This window comes from Buceros rhinoceros, unplaced genomic scaffold (genome assembly GCF_000710305.1).
Source record: "Buceros rhinoceros silvestris isolate BGI_N320 unplaced genomic scaffold, ASM71030v1 scaffold11807, whole genome shotgun sequence".
Taxonomy (NCBI): domain Eukaryota; kingdom Metazoa; phylum Chordata; class Aves; order Bucerotiformes; family Bucerotidae; genus Buceros; species Buceros rhinoceros.
The window spans coordinates 1-23,066 of record NW_010422805.1 but is presented as its reverse complement, the minus strand read 5'-3'; the positions used below and the strand labels follow the sequence as shown (position 1 = coordinate 23,066).

At 43.1% G+C, this 23,066-nt stretch overlaps 1 protein-coding gene across 1 annotated transcript; it reads right to left on the bottom strand.

The window, feature by feature from the left end:
• Nucleotides 1-524: 524 nt before the first annotated feature.
• Nucleotides 525-19,949, bottom strand: MTHFS (5,10-methenyltetrahydrofolate synthetase (5-formyltetrahydrofolate cyclo-ligase)). Its single transcript, XM_010140184.1, has 2 exons — nucleotides 19,689-19,949; nucleotides 525-936 (listed from the first exon to the last, which is right to left on the bottom strand). Exons 1-2 carry the CDS (start codon nucleotides 19,897-19,899, stop codon nucleotides 713-715), a joined length of 435 nt encoding a protein of 144 aa, XP_010138486.1. The 5' UTR covers nucleotides 19,900-19,949; the 3' UTR covers nucleotides 525-712.
• Between the last annotated feature and the right edge of the window lie 3,117 nt (nucleotides 19,950-23,066).

Below are 23,066 nucleotides of genomic sequence, written 5' to 3'. Positions count from 1 at the left end.
AGTAATTTTGAATATTATTTAAAAAAAAGAAAAAAAAAAGCTGCTTTTCTCCAGATGGAGAACGCACTGACCACATTTTGGACTACGTTACAATCTTGTATTCAGATAAAGAATCACATGGCAAAGCTATGGACTTGAACCTTTTTAAATTAAGTGATACTCCCTCTATCTTAAGACAACTTCAAGGAGCCAAGTAAACAGTCAAAATCATCATATACACTAAAATCAATTGAGGCTTTTTCCCATCACCATTTTTTTCCCAGCTTACTACAGGATTTATCTGGCAGTTTCTTGTTTTGCTCACGGATGCACAGAGCATTTAAGTACTAAGAACTTTTACCATAACAAGTACCTAATTTCAGAACGGATCAAAACTGTCACGAGTGGACAGTTTGCTTTTCAGCTGGAATAATAAAACTCTTAACTATCAAGTAGCTTGTTCCTCAAAAGTATGATGAGCAGAAATGGTCCTTACTGTAATGAAGTCACATGTTCTTGTTTCTGCTGATTCTAGCATAAGAATTCACACCAGTTATTTGCTAATTAGAAGCAAATTGACGCAATCCTCACTATTACCACATTTACACTGCGTGGTTTTTTTGTTCAAACACAAATAGTGTATTTCATTGCTACCAAAGTCACATGTGACTATTAAAAAGTCATGATTGATGGATCTTGGTCAATCTGAAGGAAGGTTGGTATCAAGATACTTTCAGCAGTCTTCATAAAGGATTTCATCTACTTGGACATCATTTTCTGCCACAGGCACTGATTCACAAATCTGTTCCTTAAAAGCCAAGGCAATTGTGTAAGGCTTCCCACGGGGATGTTTCATACACTGCTCAAGATAGGTATCATAATATCCTTTCCCTCTTCCCAATCTGTTGCCTTTTTTGTCAAACCCAAGGCCTGGCATGAAGATAAGGTCAAGACCTCCTGTAGAAAAATGAAATAATATTAATGGATGCCCTGCGGATTTCCTGATGGCTTGACTGCATCCACATAATTTCAGACATTTACAAAAATGCAAACTCTGTGTTTTGCGAAATGCTTCCCTCTCTTTGATCAGATGAAAAAATACTTTGAGTACTAAACCTGTAAATTTACATTTTCATCTTATCAATTGCATACTAGATCAGCCGCAAAATAATTAGACCTTGAAAAGCTAGAGGAAAAAAACCTACGTTATGACAAATTTATTTTATCATTTTAACCCCGCACTTCCAAATCCTAATGATTATGACTCTAAATCCAGGCAGAGACTGAACTCGGGGAAATTAAACGCAGGAGGAATCAGAAAATCAAATTAATTTCATCGTCAGACACAAAAATAGACAAGGAAAAAGGAATGGAGACACATAATAGTGAGACAGAGCATCTTCTTGACTCAATCGTAAGATGTCATGAACCTTCACTCAAACCTCCCTAAACCAAAAAGCCTCAAATACAATATATTCTGAAAGTGGGTATTTCCTTCTCATGTTAAGATCAAGATGTGAAGGCTTGTCTCTCTGTGATGTCAGGTTCCTAGTCTCCCAAAGGACTTTATTCATGAACCTCCAGCAATTTGTGTGCAGCTGCACACAGAGGCATCCTGCTTGCCTGCCCCGAATACCCTGGCTTCTGGAGGGATGTAGGGGCTCCCCAAGACTCTTCTGAGGTTGCACTTGATTGGAACTCAAAATCAGTTAAAACACAGAAACAAGCTGCATAAGCTGCCACTCATCTGGACAAAACAGAACCAACCATCTGGTGAAACTCTGACAAAAGACCCAACCCACCAGCTCCTGATAAAAAGGCAAGATCAGCTAAGCCCTTTGTTTCTTGCTTTGTTCATGGGCCGTGACCGGATGTGGATCGGCATCAGGCCAGGTAGCCAGCTACAACTTACACTCGGCTGCCCGCTTGTTTCAGGAGTTGATTCCCCTCACTGCCAGGTAGGCTAAAGAAACTGGCTGCCACACTGAGCGACCGCCAGGTCTGGAGGCAGCTGGTGTGCAGACTCCCATTACTTATGCAAGGCTTGTTCATTTAGTGTGAGAGGTCTTGCAAAGGCATCCTCTAACCAAATGAGCTTGGCTGGCCTAGTGCTGACTGCTGAACCCAGGAACATCCCACTAACGAGTTTCACAAGGCAAGGGAAGTCTTTCATTACTTGCTGCTGTAGCAGATAGAAAGACACAGAGAAGGGCAGGAACGGTAGTGTAAAGCCAGACTAAAACACAGCTGACACGAGTCTGGAACGAAAGCAAATACTGTGTCGCAGTTCACTGCTTCTTCCTTCTTAAAGGAATGGTACTTAACCTTGAGCAGCTTTTCTATAACTAGCTGCTGCTCTTTCACCAGGGCTAGGATGCATCTGTTATTTTTCTGCTTTTCCTATGTCCAAACCTACTCTCTCCTGACATTTTTGGTTGAGCTGCTCTCACTACATCTAGCTGAGAAATGATGCCCAGCATTCAAGGAGATGAGTGGGAGCATGTATTGGAAGAGCCAGAGCTAAGCAGGGTTTTTCCATTTCTGGTGAATCCCATCTGAGATCACATATCGACTCTGAACTCAGCCTGGAAGAGCATGTTAAAAGTTCACGTAAGACCAACTGATTCACACAGACTTCCCAGGCTCCTGGAGATTTCCTTCCACTGTCTATTGTTCAGAGAAGAGTCACTGACATGAACACTCATCCATCATGACCTGATGACTTAAAAAGAACACTGATGTAAAATACACAAGGCAACACAGGGTGAAATGCTTCGAGAAGATCAATCTTGCAAATCCGGCATCATACAGTTAAGAAACATGGCTTTTTAAAAGAGGTCAGGGGAGTAAGAGGAGGGAATTAGCCAAAGGGCAGACCACAGAATAATACTTGTTGAAACAAAAAGGAGTCTGAGTGTTTTACCACACTGCAGTCAACTTTTGACTCATAGGACAGGCAAATGGCAACTGGCAAACAAAGAGGAAAAGAGGCACGAGGACAGAAACATGCTCTTATCTGAAAAGAGATGTCATTTTTATGGTATCACTACATACGTTGTGTTGAACGTACCATGCCACATCTCCTCAGTTTGCAAGTAAAAATACCTATTTGCCAATCAGCCTGGGTCTACGGACTAGGATCTAGAATCCAGCTAATCACCACCCTGTTAGCACGGTCAGTGACTGATGCGGCCGGACAAATCCTCCCCGAGTTACTCCTGTGTTCACTGCTTATCGTCTCCATAATTTGGCTCACATCGGCTTTGTGTAGGTGTTTAGGAGGCCCAGAAACCAATACATACCAAACGCTAGCGATGCACAGAAAGAAACTCCCTCTGCCTTATGCTGTTTTTCAGCTGTTTTCACTCCATGCGACTTTTATGGCGAAAAGCAGGAAACATCTGCAGTTGCTACTGCTGGCAAGTAAGAACGCACCCCAGGGGCAAATCTGCTGAGTAAAAAAGGCGCCATTTCTCCTTACATTTGTATTACAGACAGGAATAAAACAAGTCAGGAGAAGCACTGAGGAAAAAGGGAACAGTGCAGGGAAGAAAGATATTTTCTGTGTAGTTTAACTGACAGCACCAGGCACACTCGAGTGAATTTAGATGTATTAAAGCACCGTGTTTTCTACTGGGTTCTCCGGGGAAACGGAGACTGTTTTAATGAGTCAGCTCCTCTCTATTAATGGATTTTTTATGCTGAATAGCTCCCACAGACTTGTGAAAATCTCAATATGAAAAATTACGCTGTAAAAACTGTAATAGTTACTCTTCTATTTCTCTATGCGATTACTGACTGCCTTTGCTCTGACTCACAACACACTGTCAGATATCCACACAACTCACACCGCACGAGATTTAAGTCAAACGCCAAGCAATAGTTTCAGTAGAAAAATGACATAGCTACCCTGCACGGAGCCTGAGGGCACTTCAATCAGCATTAGCCCCAAATCCTACCCCAGGATCTAGACTGAATAGCAAAATGCTGCATGGAGAAAACACTTCACACCACATAACTCAGGGAGCAACAAAACCTCTTGTGGTGCCTGCGGCAGTGCAGGGGAAGAGCTGTCACAGGATGAGAGGTGACACACAGATGAGACCAAGATTGCAGACACAGATGAGACCAAGATTGCAGACACACAAGATTACTATCAGCAATGAGGGTACATCAACAGGATGGCAGGTGAAGGCAAGAACATCCTAACCCTCTTGGCACAGGGCCCTCATGCTCCCAGGCCCTTCCAGCCCTGCAGAACCACTGGTTGCCATTCAGGATGCCCTGCAGGCTTGCTCTGTTTTCATACCCTACTCGCCTTGCTCCCACAGACCACGGTGTGAAATGGCATCCTTGTCCCTGAGAAGACAGAGCAGGTATTTGAGCATCAAACACCACATCAGTTTTTAGTGCATCATAAAACATGCTAAGGGAGGTCTCATATTTGCCACCGACTTCTGTTGCTCTCTTTGTAATGTCTGCTGTCCCCCATGTGTCTGTAGTCGTTAACTGGGGGTTCTTGGATCCCCGAGGGTCCTGTTATTCTACACCAGGAGCCCAGGAGAGCACACCCACAGCCAAGAGGGTTTTGCTACAGGTGATCTGCGCTTCTCCTGGAATACTTGCTTGTGATCTGCAAATTGCTAAAGGCTGAAAACACTGTCTCAACAATGCCTTGCTCCAGCTTCCATGTAGAGAATATTAATGCTTCTTATACACTTTAATTGAGCTACTTGGGTATCTCAGTAAGGTTAGCAATTATGATGACGGTCACCTAATACTCGCTGTATCTATGACATGGGCTCTTGTGGCCACAGCTCCTTCACCCGTGTAGCACCATGCATGAAATAATATACCCCGACTAACCTGTCAATGTGGGCATACATCCATGCTGACAGGGCCACACAGGTTTCATTTATATTGCTAAATACAGCAAAGCCAGAAAACAAATCAATTTACAGGATCACAGGTGGCCAATACTGCTGAACTGTCAGCTCAGTGTCTGGCACTGCCGGTCTAAGTGACACCCATGGCTGCTCCAGGGGACAGCATTCCTACGGACAGTAAAGAAACAAGAGTACAGGTCTGGCTCCTTCTGTGCAGTCAGCTTACATCACCCACAAAACTGGTTTCGCTCCTCCAGACACAGACACAGGCTTTCCCGCCACATGCCAGAATATTCAACACAAATCCTCAGACTGATGCTACGAATAACTGTGGTGACGGTCTGCCATAAGGCCCATACTATTAAAGATACTATGAACTGGGGAAAAGAGAAAAAAACCCAGAACTGCCCTAGGGCCACAGAGGCACCGTGCAAGACCAAGGACAAGTTCTGTGTTGTGTGGACGGGACTAGTCTGTGCTGCTCAGCCCTGTGTTATTTAGCAGTGTAGATACAGTCACGTGCCACGTGGGTGTACAGGCACACTCGGTTCGCACTGACTTGCATACATCTATGTAGACATACCATATGTCACAGAGCAGTGAAATGACTTGCCCAAGGACTCAGGAAACGTGTGGCAAAACTACATGCAAAAGGCAGGTGTGCAAGCTGTGCATCCCCTGCAGACCAGAACATTAGCACCCCCTCTCTGGTGTTTTAAATAGGAATACACGGTTTCGCTTCCTCTAGGCAGCTGTGGCGAATCTCAGTTCGGCAGTGCATTTCTCATTACCTTCATGATGGTATCAGGTTTGATTGTTCCCCAGGGAAGGATTTTCTCCTTGCACCTCATTACCTCTCTTCTCCTTAAGCTGATGTTCCTATCTGAAATACCAGCCACTTTTCAGAAGTGTTCTTGACAATGGTTAATTATAGAAGAGTCCATCAAACTGCACGGATAGAGGTCATATAGAGACTGCTGGTGACTTGTTCTGCCCTCAGAAGGAGCAGCCAGCATGGTCCCTCTCCTTCCAGGCCCGAAGGGCTCCATCAGTCCACTGCCACCCCTGTGTGGGGTCATTCGCTTCCCCCTGCACAGCTAGATGGTCCTAATGAAGGATGAATCTGAAATACTCTGTCATCCCACCTTCTCATCCCTTGCCATATCTTGCTTTGTGGACAGAGCAGAGTGCCTGGGACTCATCCAAGTGGGAGCTAGGACTCTTTTGATCTGTGCCTCCAAAGCGCTTACAAGAGGCTGAGGCAGAAGCTGAGCTGCAGCAGCTCCCGTGTCCCTGTGAAGAATGGCAATGTGCTCATAAAAACCATGCTCACGGCACAGACACCTTCTGAGCTCGAGCCTAAGAGGGGTCAACAGCCATCAGCTTTGTCTGCCGCTACTGCTGCTCCTCACAGCAGCAGCTGTGCAGTTTGAGCTTCTCCCTGAAGCGCAGAACTTTGTGCATCATTTACCCCATCACCACAAAGATGGCTTGGTCCTCCCAGCCTGGTATCTTGGGCAAGAACGAGTTTTTCAGTGGTTGGGTTTTTTCCATGCACAGCTCGCTCTGCGGTGGTGGACTGGGACTCCCCCTGCTTTTTTCGGATGTAAATGATTTCATAAAGTGCAGGACCAGAAGAACCAGGCCAAGAACAATTTTCTGTTTAAAGCAAAGGCCTGGTTATGGTGTTAGGTGCTCCATAAGCAATGTCAGAGCAGACTATGCACAACCTCTGCAGAGCTGACAAGTATTTGACAAGGAATGAAGCCTATTTTCATCCTTTTCTGATCTAGCAAGGACCACAATAGAGAAGAAAACCAAACCTTTTTCAGAATGAGCCATCTGCTGCCTCTGTATCTGCCACCCTGGCACTGAGGATGCCATCAACTGATGGTAACGTTTTAAGTATTGGTCTTGGTGACATGCAGGGTGTGAGCCAGTGAGCTGGCATAACTCAGAAAGTTCTAATTAATGACAGAGTCATTACTGTAACTTTAATTACTGTCTGCATTAGCATAGTTAGGCCTCTTGGGTAGGTGTCAGCTTCTCAACATATACTGTACAAGGCAGAGATCATCACCTTGTCCTGTATTTACACAGTACCTAACACTGTGGTCTGGGATAATCACCAGACCTCAGGGAAAACAGCTCCTTAGAAGCAAATATTTCAGTTATGCTGCAGCAAAACAAATCCCTTCCCCTTTCTGACTGTTCTCCCTAGAATGCCCCGGTGCCCCTTGCACCACTCCCTGAGGTTGCTAACAGCTTGGTACTTCCTTCCAGACGAAAGTTTTCTGCCCTTTGGAAAAACCTGCCCTTGGTTGCAAGCACAGAATCTTGAAGAGAAGGAAACTCTTATCCTGTAATTCCTGCTTGCTCACATGATACAGCCTTTGAAAATCAATATCATAAGCTCAGCATGAATTCCCATCTCCTTGGAAACCTAAGTTACAACATCGAGGGTCAGATCCTCAGTTACTGTAAATCAGCATTGCCCAAGGAGTCGCCTCCGCACCAACCTTGGGAACTACATGAAAAATATCCCAAGTTACTGACATGAGTTTGAGAAAATGATTCTTTTCTCTTGTAGGTACTTGCTGTTGGTTGTTCATAAACAGCTCTCCCCTAGTGCTCACCCTGTAGTCTCCTTATGATCCCAAACAGTTACCTAACAGGGCTAAAAGTTGTGTTTCTTATTAGATTGAAAAAACCAGTTCATTTTAAACCACAGTCAGTAGCTTTTCCTCCAGGTGTTTCCCTAGTGAACACATTTAATAGTGCAGTACCACATCACTTCAGCACGACTGTTTTCTAACTATTCATAGACCTCTGTTGCTTTAGAAGGAGCGCCAGAATGATGCTCACTTTTTACCCAGCAGACTCTAGCCAGACAGAGGCATCACAAATCAGAGTATCATGTCCAAATCCCACAGGCTCCATCCATGGTCTCCTGCTATGGGGCACATGTGAGACCCTCAAGGCTAATGCTTACCTCATCTGGGCAGAAATGTTTTTAACACCAGGGACAATCACCTGCTTTATTTTCATTCCTATTCATGCACGGGAATTGCAGGTGCCAGGAAGGTTTTGTGTCCTTTTGTCTTCTAAAATCTTTTTACCCACATCCATGCACACCCGTAACCCACCCATACACTCATACGGATGCCAAGCACACCGTCTCCTCTGCAATCCACATGGCCCAGGTAATTGGTCCACTAGAATGACAGAGACAGCTTCTGTTATTACTTCAATAAAACATTTTGCAGAAAATAGAACCATCAGCAGAATCTACAAACAAGCACTGAGCAACTCAGCATTTATCTGTCTACTCATCCATGTCAGTGCTTTGTGTCAGCATGAAGCATTGGTCTCCACAGTTCACACTTGCCCTTCTGAACTACAGCAGAGTAAAATATTTATCCTTCTCCCTGAGAAGCTACATGATAGCCATCAGTCACAGAGGCTTAAAACAACTGAGTGGCAGACGCTCTACCGTTATTAAACCCGCAAAACACACTAATAAAGTCGTTTGATCAGCTTCTGGGCTACTAAGCTGCGACCAAGCAAACACCCTTCTATTTTGAATTCATTTAAAACAAAATCTTATAGATCTAGTGTCAACACACTTGAACGGTTAAGCGCACTGCAGAGCATCAGCTGTAGCACAGCAGCCCTGCACAAACAAACCTACCCTGCTCCACAAACAGCTACCCTTTCATGTGCCACCAGGGAAGCTACCGTACAAGGCTAAGTCTTGAGCTCAAATGTAGCTGCTTTCACAATGTGGGAAGACTGTGTGAGGCTACACCATCACACTCATTTCCCCCCGATGTTTAACTTAGAGTCAGCTGAGGTCTGGTGTCTCATCTTCAGAATTTGCCAAATGTTTCCCCAAAAGAAAATTTGAACAAGTACTTTTCTATTTCACTATTATTCATCCAGTCTCAAAAATAAACCACAATGCCACCTACAAAAATGTCTGGGTTTGCAAATTCAGAGTCAAGGAAATAATTGCTTAGAAATGCTATAGTTATCAGTCTGTGAAAAACAACTTATCTGCGCCTGATACTCTGTTATGTGAGCAGAGGTAGAACAGTTTGACTGGGAAAACATGGGCAAGGAAAAATGTTTGGTTCAAAGGTTCACACCTGGGTTTTCCTGCGAATTTAAACCACCAAAATACTCTGAAAGATGATGTACAAGGGAGCAATTCCAAAGAGAGGACAAACGGCATTAGAGCCACTTTAGAGCACATCTACACATCTTGTTAAATCAGTAAATGCTGACTGGAAATCTGCTCCTTTAGAGAAACCCACAAGGCATAGGTGCTTAAACCGTTCACGTCAGGATTGTCGTAACAGTGCTGCAGCTTAAAATACAAGGACCTTTGTGTACCTTTATGTGTTTTTAAGTGAAATTCTTTAAGATCTTACGAGCTACACTTCCCATGGTGTTCATCTGAGCGCTGTTTAAATACTTCGATTCAGTACATGTGTGTGTGTGCTATTTCATTCCTTCACTCTTGGTTCTCTTTTGCATGCTGCTGTCTGGATATTTTTAAATGAAAATATGACAGAAGTGAATCATTTGGGGATTTTTTCAACACATCACGCGTCACTATCAATATTTCCAATGCCCTTTGACTCACTCGGCAGATAGTCTATAGTGAACTATGCAGAATTGCTTGCAAGATATAAGTGGTTAAGACACCGACTTCTTTGTCAGTGCATAAACCTGAGTCCTCTAAGGAGTTACACCACTGGATGGGAACATCAAGCATGCTTACAGGCAGGGTTTATTGAATGTGTAGAGCCAGCGGGTCTGGAAGTGATGGCACCTTCGCCGTTAACATCAAACCTGTTAACATCACAACAGCTGAGAAATGCTGCTTCTTCCATCACACGATTTTCTTCTCTCTTGCACAGCTTAAAAATCCTGACTCTCCCTGGAATTCTCCACCTCCCTCACTCCAGTCCCTCGATTTTTTTGAGACAGGAGGCTGGAGCACTTGTTCTCCTGCTTGTGTGAGTACACTACTTGGAGGAGACTTTAGGAAAACATCTGAAACGAGACCCGTGCTCCACAGCAAATGTATGGAATACTGACACCTGCCGGCAATGGGCCTCATGTCACTCCTGGACAGGAACGTCCCCTCCATCTACACCCCAAAAGCTGATTCCCACCTCACATGCACAACAGCCAGCACAAGCTGGAACTGAGTGCAGTCATGATGACAGACATGAAGACCAAGAGCTCTCCTTGCGTGGTGATACAGCAGCATGAGTCTCCTGCTCCCTGAAAGCCATTGGCTCTCAGCCAGGTCCAAGGAATTTCCCACCATACAAGGGAAATTACAGTGTATTTTGAATCTCAGCAAAGACACTGGGGATTAACTGTGCCAGAAAGACAAATCTTTTGTATCTGGAAAAGTGCTGACCTGATTTAATAGCCAACTAAGCTGGCAGAAAACCAGCCCTAGGAAAAATAAAGCAAAAAAAAGCAGTAATCTTCTGCCAGATTCATGAGCTGAACCTGCTCAGCAGCGAGTACTGGAGATGGCACTGGGGTTTGGAGGACAAGGGGAGCACAGAGCTGGAAGCAAGTAAAATGCAGTAGGACTGTCCCTTCTGGCACCAGCCGGGTGCCTAGCAGGGCTCGCCTGCCTCACCAAACTGCACCTTCCGTCTACGTTACCCTGCACAGGCAGGCAGCAGGAAACAGCCTTCTCTCCTGCTCTCCACATTGTCCAGGCTATGGGCACAAAGGCACTGTGCTGAGCTTGGTACCGGCTCTTCCTTTCCAAAAATGAAAATAATTGGAGACAAAAATGTCTCCCAGGATTAATTACCACGGTCAGACGCATGTTTGCATTTTCCCTGGACGAGTTTGTTGTACAGACTCATGCCATGCTCCAGAGGTGAACCTAAGCTCTGATTTGTTTTTGAGAGACTCCTGCCTCTAGGAAACAGTATGGGAAAAAATGACAATGCTACTGTTCACACTCAGTGTAACAAAATTAGCCCTATTTGAAACAAAACACTCGAGAGTCACTTGCACTGAATTTAAAGCCCTTGCCTATGTTGGTATCTCTTCTCTTTAATTGATTGCAGAGAAGTAATCTTTTTAGTTGTTCTGCTGGCTGCAAGGAGAATGTTTTCTGCAGGAAGGCAAACATGGATGTGACACTTAGGATGATTACAAGGAAAAGCACTTTTCTAAAGCCTTAATGAACTTTCTGAAAGCAAAAGCTGCAATGTTGCAGCGCTCTCAGCGCTCCAGGTTCACTGCAGGCTACCCTGGCACAGGCAGTAGTAAAGTTAAACCACATGTGTTCATGGTTTAGCCAGCACCAAGGAAATTCAGGACATAAGGACACTGAAGGGCATTACAAAGCGATGGCACACAAACACATGGCTTTTGCATCAGCTTTTGCAATGCTCAAATTTTGAGCATTGCAGAGCATTTTTTCAAAAGCCTTTCAAAGAAAGAGAGACTCCTGGCAATCATGCCGTACCAGAAGCACCGGGAGAAACTCAGCTAGAAGTGTCTGTGTTCACTGAGAAAACTGGGTGCTGATTGTCATTAAGCTGTTGTGGGAGAGTTGTGGAAGCTGGTGCAGACATCAAGGGAAAGGGCAGATACCAGCTCCAGGGGAGTGCAATCCCAGCACCAGGGATAAAGTCTCACAGCTTTCAACTGAAGGCCAGGATGCAGAAAAACTCTGAGGGAAACAGTTGCTATCGCATCCGGGTCCAACACTTGAAATATTTTGTTTCTAAGCAAGAATTTTCCTAGCTTTACCTGTTATGGAACATGCTAGACAGAATAATGTAAAATTATCTTACGGATATTTAATAATTGGAGCCGGCATTTTTGTAATGACTTGCCATTGTGGGATACCTGTGTGGAAACCAGTAAAGGAATCTGCCCAGTGAGCTGATTTGGAAAGAGATGTTACGGTATATACAGAAAGAATTAATGTCTATGGTGCCACTACATATATTTCACACTATTTCTTCACCTGGGCATAAAATTTTCTCTCAGGCATCTTTTTTCCAAAATAACATTGGAGTGATGACAAAGGCTGAAAGAGAAATGGCTGGAACTCTTACAGATCTAGAAAAGCTTCTATATAAGTATAAGAAGACAGACAAAGATTGACAGAAAAAAAATACAACAGATATAATACAGGTTTAACTAAACAGTGAATAATAAAAAGAAAGTAAATCAAACATCCTTATTTACTCCTTATCATAGAAGAATGAGGTGTAACTTGAATTGAAAGCAGCAAATTTAAAATTAATACAAGGAACATAATATTTCACACATTATAGGAACATAACATTAACATAATAAGGAACATAATATTTCACATTACAACTAACTAACTGGTACAACTCACAGCTGTCAGAGCGCAGCAGAGCCAAGGGCTTAATACAAACAAAATTAGATGCTTAGGGGAACGCTCCGAATGCCCACAGGTAAAGAGAAACCAGAACCCATTTGTAAGGGGTAAGCCAGGGACCGCAGCTGCAGAGGCAGAAAGAAATTTCAGTCATTGCTACGTAGCTACAAGTTGTGTGATTTCCTGACCCCTGTAAAACACAGGATGCTGGATTGTATGTCCAGTGCTCCGATCTTGCACTGCGTGAGGGAAAGTGTCCTCTCTCCACAACTCATCACCAGAATGTTAATGCCTCACTTGCACTGAATTTATTCTCCTTATGCATATCAAAATACTATGGCTCATTGTCTCCAAGCAGAAGTTCATTTCAAACTTTAAATCATTCCATTAAAAAATAAATTACATTAAGAGCTAAGCCTCGATTTTCAATTTTGTTTCGTGCCATGCTCTCAGGTTTTCTTTTATATGACCAGTGTAAAAAGATTTTAAATTATCATCTATCCCTTGACATATTTTGTACTGCAAATTTTAATCAAGTCTCTCAGAGCAAAAGAAAATCTAATAGTACCCTCAATCATGCTACCATTTTGTTTGGGGTATTTTTGTTGTTGTTGTTGGTTTTCCTAAGCCGTAGTATTTAACATCTCTGCTTTTCACATGCCCATATTTCATTTATTCCAGATACATTTCAATCTGCATATACCTCATTTAAATATTCACAGTTACCCCTGGGCATTATTTACTACATGTCTGTTTTCAGAATGATTAGCATCATTTTGTATGGTCCCATTATGCCTTCATGTACAGCTATACAACATCTAATGGAGCTGCAGAAGCATATTAGACCTTCCCTGTCCTTCTAGACACAGCATTTTCTCCTCACGCTGTTTTTTATTTCTAAACTCTAATGTGTCATATTTCAAATCCCTCCCATTTCTGGTGCATCTTTTTTTGGGGGGGGCGGGGGAGGAGGGAGCAACCCCCTATCCTTTTTTTTTTACATCTCATTTTATTTCACAGCTTCAAGTCAATCCTATTCCTAAAACAGTACTGCCACAACTTCAGTCACACTTCTACAGAACTGTGCTAAAATTTGGAATAACTAAGAATAATGATGGCATCAGTCCTGGCAGCAAACGCAGCCTCTTTGAATGTATGAATAAATAGCAGGAGTTTAAAGACAGGTGAAAAAGCGTTTCTGCAAACTAAAAGGTTTCTGCAGGGCAAATTCCGGTGACAAAATTTAAAATAGGTCTAGTGGTCGCTCAGGAATAATTTCAGACTACTTGAGGTTGCTTGGAACTGTAGCCTAGAGAGAGCCAGCATTTCTAGCTTGTGAGAGGGTCACACTTCCTAGCATGTACAGCCCTCATAAACCAAACATGACCCACACAGGTAAGCTGTCCCTGACGGCTTCTGCTACCAGCAGGTTGTTGTAATTTATGCTACAGCAAGTCTCAAAGTGTTCTGGAAGTTATAAGGGCAGAAAGATATAACTGCCCTAACCCGAAAAGCCCATGATCAAAAGGGTCTGTGAAAACGAAGCTGCAAGAAGTTGCTGCTAGACGTATGTTAGTACTCCCTCACTTTGTTTGAAATTTGGATCCTTTCTTATTATTAATAATAAACATACTGTTATTTAAAGTACAGATCATCTAGTTAACATTTCACTAATCATACTGAAGGTACAACACAAATATTGTGATCAGTAGGTCACCAAAGTTTCCAGTACTGAAAATGCCAGACGTCTCCAAACTAAATTGCAAAATACAAGTCCAGTTCTTAATACATTCATCTCTGGGAGCAAAAATACATTATGCTTTAGTAGAGTAGTAGCAGATTATTCAGCTGCATGGTATCTGGATCCACTCATCCGGGTTAAAAAATTCCCAGCCATAACAGGGTGGAGGAGTGGAGGAAAATACCCTTCATCCAGAGCAGCGAGCAGATCCAGTGTACCACGGAGAGGCAGCAGTATGCTGAACACATGAGAAGGGAAAACTCCTTAAGCCAGTTTTGCTGCAAAGACAAATCACACGGAGCTGCAGGCTCAGTTCCTCCTGCCAGACCTTCTCCCACTGCGAGGACTTTGAAGGACTTTCATTTCAGGGGCAGGTCCTAGTCCTGCTGGCTGGGGCAAGACTGGGAACTGAAAAATGGAAGGAAATGAGGACTAAAGTTTCACTGAGACTTTTTTTGGCACACCACCCATTTACGCAACCCCTCGTCACCAGCTTCCTATAAGCCCTTCAGCTGCATAGTTCACATCTGTGTGGTGTCCCTGCCTGACAGAAGAAGAGCTTTGTATTGGTGCTGGGTTACTTCTAACCAAAACTGGTTTCCCAGTATCACTCCCAATGTAGCTGCTGGAGCATCTGTGCTGGCACAGGAGAGGAAGGGTGGGGATAAAGAGGACGAGAGAGGGCAGCAGCTTATTTAATCTGGCACTGCCCAAAAGAAACAATCACAAAACTATGTCTTTTGTACTGCTTAGTACAAAAGGTACCATTTAACATAGAAAGTTTTTCTAAGCAAATGAAAAAGAGAAAGGAGACAGCACATTGGGGAAGGAAATGAGTAAATTGTGATGGGGAATCTTGTATGTCTGGAAGTGGACAAGTGAAAGAAGACAAAGCACATGATCTCCTCCCTTTTGGCAAGGGCAAGTTATTTATGTTGGCCCAGCTGCCTCTGAAATGACAGGCTAGGACTGAGGGCAGGAGGAAATGGGGTGAGAAAGGCCAGAGATGGACACTTGGAGAGGGAGATTCAGAGAGGTTGGGCAAAGAGCAGAAGGATGGAAAGAGACTTTATGGAGGCAGAGAAATTAAAGCTTGGAAGAGGAGGTCTAGCTCAAGGACAAGATAAGTCTGGGTAACGGCCATTTTGGAGGGAGCAGAGAAGGAACCACAATGTTTGGAAAAACAAGCAAAAGAGTCTGTTCACTCAGGGCAGCTCCTCTACATAACTTGGCCTTGAATCAGGACCCTGAGCCTCTTCTGCTTCTCCATCAGCAAACACCAGTTCATATTTTTATGTCCTTGAACGTTGTAGTGATGAAGAGCCCATACAGAAATGAAGACCTCCATCTCCATACCAAGGTTGGAATAATGCACGGTCAAAAGACCTGCAGCTCTAACCTGAACAGAGAGAAAGCAAAGGACTGAGCTCCTGCTTGTTAGCGGTGTTTAAGAAGAGCAAGCAGTATTTATCTTCTGCATCTTTGAGAGAGCCCAGACCACTGCATTTGGGTTCATATTTGAATGAACCCGGATCTGCTGGGCAAAGACTATGTAATAATGGTCTTAAAGACTGGGGCAGAAATTGCACAGATAAAAAGGCTGTATAATCACATAATCCCATTTCTTGCATTTCTTAGGAGAGCACCTCACAATCCATTAGACTAAGCAGATTCAGAGCCATAATTTCTAATAACTCTTCATTTTTCATCCAAAGAAAAATATCTAGGCCAAAACCCCTTTCCCCATCACCCAGGTGGATGTTTGAAAAGTTGTGCACAATCTACTGCACACTGTCGATTACTAGTCAGTAGTTCAGTTCTGATATGAACATTTAAGCATAATGTTTTCTCAGGTGCAAGACTTCCAGCTCAGTCCAAAGTTGGCCAACTGCCTCCTTTCAAAGAAGCCACCTCTAAGGATTTTACCATATGGAGGTATTCAACCCAGTCTGGGTTTTTTGGTTTTTCTTTTTTTGAGTTCCAGTAAGAATAATCTCTTTTTCAGAGGAATAACATAGCTTTTCAGCCATAGTGATGTCAAGAACGACAGACAAGCCTGGGGTGTTTGTTGAAGCTTAGCCTTGATGCTGAAAGAGACAGGTCAGCATGACCGATGGCAGAGAGTGCTTACTGAAGCTTACCTTGGTATGAAGGGGAGCTGAAGGAAAGATACAAACCACAAGCGTTTTTACCCTCGGACATTAACTGCAAGAAGTGGAGCTAATACTAGAAAGCACTGACTACTTGAACTGACTATGAATTCACATACTAAATACCCTCCCTTAGGCTAGAAGGACCCTTAATCATGAAGGATCCTACCCCCTGAGCATGAGTAATGAAAACCAGACGTGCTACCACTTCAAATGGAAGCGAAGGGCTAGTTAGCCAATCACGCAGGCAAGTGATAGCAGCATACTTAAAGCTAAGGTGAATGCGCGTTCTTTGGTCTCTGAAAGGAACCTGATGTTATGGGGATAGTGCGCTGGCTTTGTGGAGTTACCATCTAGCACCCATCTCTGCACAGAAATGTAATAAAACAAACATCTCAGCTCTGTGTGTGTTGTTTGGTTTCTGCACACCAGGTGAAAGAATCCGTATTTTGGACAATAGTTCTCAGAGCTGGTTTAAGTAATAACAAATAACATCAGAAATGAGGAAACCCGTGTCCAGCCCGCTGAATCACACCGCCTCCCTAAACCACACTGAAATTAGAGCTGCTGGGGAAGTGTCCTTTACGTTTCTGTAGAAGTCGTGATAAGAAGCAAAGAGGGAGCAGGGTTTTATCTGATTTACTCCGTCCAAAGTTGTGCAAGGTATCTACACTCCTGTAAACAGTTACTGCAGCCCGCCTGAACTTCCATCAAAAGTATTACCTTGGGCAAAACCTGATACCAGCGCACATTGATACTTCTGACAGGCAAGGATCCAAATGGGAATTGGTACCTATGAAGAAAATGTACCACTGGCTTGCTCCGGAAACTGCCTAAGTCTCCGTCTTCAGCAGGTATAGCTAGCAGTGAACAAGCCATGTACCTACACACACCCCTACTCCAAACAAAATGCCTGAACTTCTTCCACACTTGCTCTTTCTGTTACTGTGTCTATTTAAAGTAAGCAACTTTTGGTACGAACAATGACTGTCACCCATGCGTAGCAGGGAAGATGACAGACTTTCTGCTGCCAAAACTGCAGCGATCTTTGTTTACGCCAACAAGGCGTAATGTGGTGCATGGCCAAGGTGAAACTGGTTTAACCCCGATCCAGCAGAAAAAGGACCATCTCCAAAAGGAGGAGTTCATTGTCTATTCCACATTGCCTGTGGATGCTATCAAAGACTGGGAAACTGTGCAAAAATCATACCTAGAGTTGTGTTTGAGCCATTCTTCACAATAACCGTGGCTGAAGTTTTTAAGGACAGTGTGAATTTAAGCTTTTTGTAATGCAAAATGAATACGCTCAGAAATGACATAACTTATTTATGTACCTGCAGGGTATTTCTTGGAAATTACATAGCAACTTCTGCCAGCAATGGGAACATTACTAATGTAACATCATGTTATCTCCTTATAACAATATAAATGTCTCAGATCACCACAGTATTTGATAACATCACAGAGATAAATGTTTCATCCATGCATAATTCCAACAACGGAGGATAGATGTAGTAGCAAGGCAATTGGCGTTCCTGCACATGTACCAAAGTTAAAAAAACATAATAACTGACACAAAAAGTACAGCAAAAGGAGTTCAGAGGAATTTAAAGACACACTGAGATGCAGTGTGTGTGTCTGTGGGGACACACTGGGGGCGGGGGGAGGGAAGGAGAATCTGATTATGCAATAGTGAAAAAACCCTAAACTTATTCTCTAATCTACAGAAGATGTCCAAGGACAAAGGACCAAGGTCTGACTTCCAATCCAAACCAAATTATTCCAAAATTACTGAGTACAAACAGACTAAAATTGAGCTTCAGGCAGCACAAGCCTGACATGGACATGCACCACTTGTTACAACTGCTCTCTTGGCATCTCTCTGTAGGCTGCAGGAGCTTTTCTGGCGTTGCTCTCTGCCCATACCATACCCTGGTGCAGAGAAACAGCAGTTCCAGAACTAGCCGGGTACCCAAGCTTGCTCCTGCCTTCCCGCATCTTCACTGCCTAGCACCTGGGCCATCCCCAGCAAGTTACATCTCCGTGCACGCTGCACCAGCTAGTCCTTGCTCCCATCATACCTAAAATCATTGTGTGTTTACTCTGTGATCTCTGCCAACAGACTTGTTAAATTCAACTGACAGCAGCTCATCAGTAGCACAACAGCTTGTCCCAAGAGCCTGAACTAAGCTCAGTCAGCACAACCCTGGACGTTTCAGGAGTTACCTTCAAAAGCCCCTAAATCCCAACAATATACAGAAATTTTTGGCAAAAATTAGGGACAGTGCTAAGTATTAAATGTAAGAAGATGACTGTATGAAGCAGTGAAATCCCTTGCTAGCTAAAATGTGGACACAGAAAGGATTCTGAATTACGAAAGAGGTAGAGGTTGAAAATAAAAGAGAAACAATCAGAGAGAAGTGTTCTGGGAAAGTACACTGGCATCCCAAAGCAAATAGAAACCCAAGTTCAAGCAAACAGAGTCACACAAATGTTATCTGCCTTTAGCAAGCATTTAAAAGCTGCTAAGTCTGTGAGGGGTGGCAGCTGTCTGCATGGTGAATTTCCACCGAGAGAAAATTTTCCCAGACTGAAGTTTCAAGCATGAGTTCAACATGAGTTTTCTATTAATAACATTAAGCATTTCTGCAGATGTTTCAGCAAGATATTAGTGTCTTTACAAAAAGAATGCAAATAATGATTGCAGACACAGAAAAAGTAAGTCTGTTCGTAAGTTATAGAAGTTGGGAAATTTTAGGTTAAAGAAGAGAGAGGTTATTCTGGGACCAAAACACATATGCCACTAGCTAGGACTTTCAACTTTTCAACCCTGTGAAGACTCCAGTATTCGAGACAGCATTACAAGATCAAAATAAAAATGTGAGAGAATACTAATGGAAAAGATTTTGCAATATTCATCCAGGTGCACAGTAAAGCCCTTTTATTTTCTGTCTAAGGTCTCAGTCCAGAGAGCAGTTCTGCATGGGCAGGCTCCGTATCAGCAGTGCTTCATCCATGCCATACAATTTGCAGGATCAAAGATTTCAGAAAATACCCGTGTCAGCCTACGGGCATCACCTGAAAAGTTCCCTACCCTTCGGGCAGCGCAAACTAAAGTTCACAGAGTGCACCCTGAAAGTGTGAATCCCCGTGACTTTCAACGGCAGCCTAAGCCACCCCCGGCAAGCCCCTGTCTCCTTCACCAGCCTCTATGTTATGCTTGCGGAGACTGCAGAGGATGCCTGTGGATTGGACCTAGAAGCTGATTTATCTGTAGGATTGAGTTTCCTTCCGCTGGATCAACAATGCAGCCTTGCTCCTGCCCTGGTGGCGTATCACAGGGGTGGCACACGGTACAGAAAAACAGACAAGAGAAAGAAGCCTCTGCTTACATTGGCTTAAGCACCTCTACAACATACAAAACCAAAGAGTAACATGTCATTTCATTCTTGCTAGCAGATTATTTTCCGCTGGTCTCCACGTTACTCCTGCTCAGCAACCTGACAATGCAGGAAGAAACTACTCACCACCAGCAAGAGCTTCCTCTCTTGCGCTATCATCATCACTAGGCTGTAGAATATTCCAGGACGTCAAAGCAAGTGAAGAAATGTCTTCAGCCGATGATAACTTCAGCATGTCCATGTGATTGCTGTGAGGTTTGTAACGTGGGATGAAACACTCTTTGCCTTGCTTAAAAATGTTCTTAAGGATTTCTTCTGTCTGGATTTCATCTGGCATGCTCAGGAAGATGGCAATTCTTTTGGATTCTTGGTACTTGGGATGGCCAATCACCTACAGGGGACATTGAATCATTCAGTTTATGAGGAGTTTACAAAAATATCAACTTTCTGTATTTTAACTAAACACACAACTGGAGCAAAACACCCTTTGAAAAGGGCAGAGATACAATTTGCCAAGTGTCATACAGAGAACAAACAGACTTCGTTTCCTACTCCAACTTTTCCACCATCAGCAAAATCAAAATAGGCAAATTTTTGCACCTAGTGAACCAAACATTGTACCACAGGCTTGGGCCAGAGAAATCCAATTTTGGATTCTATCTCCTGATCCTTTAAATATTAAATATTATGTATACTATTATCCTCATATAGTGCAGACATCTTCAAACGCCCAGCATCACTGGAGGAGGATAGAGCAGATCAGAACCGCCAGTGTATGCAAGACATGAAGTTTCTGCTTTCCTTTTCTTCCATCCTTTTTTCATCTCTCATCCAGGCCTAGGTAGAACGAGAAGCGCCTCAGTGATAACAACTCACAAGAAAATCAGCATCAGAGCAGATGACTGCAGAGCACAAAGTCTTCCAAGACCAGGTCCCTCTTTGTGTTTTCAACCTGAAACACCTTCCCTACAGCAAGTTTAGATACATGACTTCAAACATCGCCTGCTTCTAACAGGTGATCTTATTACTGCTCCTTTTCCAGAGCTGGAAGGAAGGCAGCCTTGCCATTTTTTGATTTTCATGAGGTTCTCTGTGCTGGGCTTATAAAAGAATGAGTACGGGAAGGAAAATAAAATATGCTTATTAAAAAAAAAAAAAGAAAAGGTATTCTTACAAAAAATGAAGAGGTGTTCGCAGATTCCTACCTCATGAAGCCTCTGCCCCATTCCAGACTGAATTCCATATTAAAATTTGAGAGGAGGATTTTAAAAGCTTGTCTTTTTGTTCTCTAGTACCTTACGTACTTCCTTACTTACATCTGGACAAAACAAATTTTTAAATGGAAACGTGATTTCTCATTTAAATGTGATTAATTCTTATTCTATACACTTGTAAAAATCCATCAAAAATACCAGACAATTGAGAAACCGTGGTTATCTACGGAACAGAGAGCACCAAATCCCCTGCTCCGTGTTTGCATAACCGCAGGGTAACTCGCTCTCCTGAGCTTCAGCCTTTGCCCTGGCCCTGTTCTGAGACATAAACCTGAGCTGAGATATGGTTCTCTCTCCTTCTTTCTCTCTCTTTCCAGCACAGCAGCTAAAAGCCCAGGTGAAATATTCAGAAGATGGATGTATTTTCTGTAACGCAGAAAAAAAAAAAAAGAAATATTAAACACTACAGACCTAACTATGGTAATGTGTGTCTTGGCCATGGAAACATCTTAACAATTCAAAACCATATTTTCCTTCCTTTTGTAATTTGCCCAGCCTTACAAATGGATTTTTCCAACTAAGTGATTAAGCTCTTAAACAACAAGATTTCCATGGTAGCTTTTGTCTGAAAGACCAGACTATTGAGGCAAATTGCGGACTCCAAACAAAGCCTGTGACCCTGCTGTTGAGGCCTTTGAGAGCCAAATCTTCTCGTGGCTTTGGAGAAGACACAAAACTCTCAAAGCGGTGCTGAGTGCTGTGGGCACCAGACAGGCCCAATTGCTCCGATGTGCCCAGTAACACGTTGATGATGCTGTACAGCAAGAAACGAGGTCAAAGATGTGAAACCACATGCTAGCAGGAAGACACTATTTCAGAAGTTTTTCAGAACTGTGAAGATGAAGCTGCTGTAACTCGGAGCAATTTCTGAGAAGAATGAAAAAATTTCCGCACCTAACTAATAAATATTATGTGCCCTTTGTTCACCAGCTGATGGCCACTTTTGCAGAATCAGAGCACGCAAACAGCATGACTTTAATCATGAACACAAACAATAAAAAAGAATCATCATCCAGAAGCTAATTAAATACCAGTGGCTCCGTCTGCCTGTGAAGCTATTTCATTTTGAGTTTAAAGATCACTTTGAGATGAGATTTTATGACTAAAAATATTGTTCAGGTGTTATAAAATAACATACTCATTTTTATGAGCTGCAAGCGCTGATATATGTTACAAAGCTACACCTTCAGCCTTTATTGTTCCAAATATTTTCTCAGCAGTTTCAAAAATGTCTTCACGTCTGCTGTCTTATTCTCCTGTAAGGAAGCTGCCTGTACTTTCCACCACGTGCACAACGCCACTGTCTCGAGCAACTCAGGATTTTCAATGAGTGTCAGATCATTAAAATGGCATGAGAACATCCATCTGTATGTCACATTCTCCCATGCCGCCTTTGAAGCAAAACAAAAGCTTAGTACCTTTTAGTGTGCTCTCACCAGCTAAAATAAATGAGTGCTCTGTTGCTGAGTTCAGCAGCAGCAGTTAGAAAAAGGCTGAGGGGTCCTAAAATTTGGTACTATACGAGCTGGGGGCATATAAAGTTGGCAGTGGACTCTGCATTTTTGAAGTGGATGCATGTCAGTGTCTTCTAAAAATCGACAGATTTAAGTCTAGGATGTGTGATTACTAAAATGCATTATCAGGGGAGCAGGACATTACGGATTTTAGGTTTTTTCAAGAAAGCATTCCCTATGAAACAAAGGTTACATGAATTCCAGTCAAACTTTCTATGACCACGTCCCACTCCTAAGTGGCTACGCATAAGTACCAAGTGAAGTCTATACAATGATTTGAGATCCTCTGGCAGGAAAATAACAGTATAAATGCTGCTCATCTACAAGTACCCACCGGTGCTGAAAAAAAAAAAAAAAAAAGGGACTGCACTCTATTACATGCAGTGACTGCAAAGCAAAATTTTATTGTGTTTATTAAAATGATAAAATACAGCTATATAAAAAATTCGTAATTCAAATGCAAACAGGCCATTTCAAAAGTACACGCCAGCATCACGCTGTGCTAGGATACCAGTTAGGTAAACCCGGCTTGATAGCTAACAAAGTATACAAATTACATGAGAAAGAAAATCGCCTGGAAGAAATACCACTGAAAGATACAGAACGGGAGCCCGCTACACAAGAGGCCAAATCGAGACCGTCGCTCCATTTCCCGATGTGTTGCCCGGAGCTGTCCGGCCAGCCGCGTGTGAAGCCTGGGAGCCAAACACCCACCG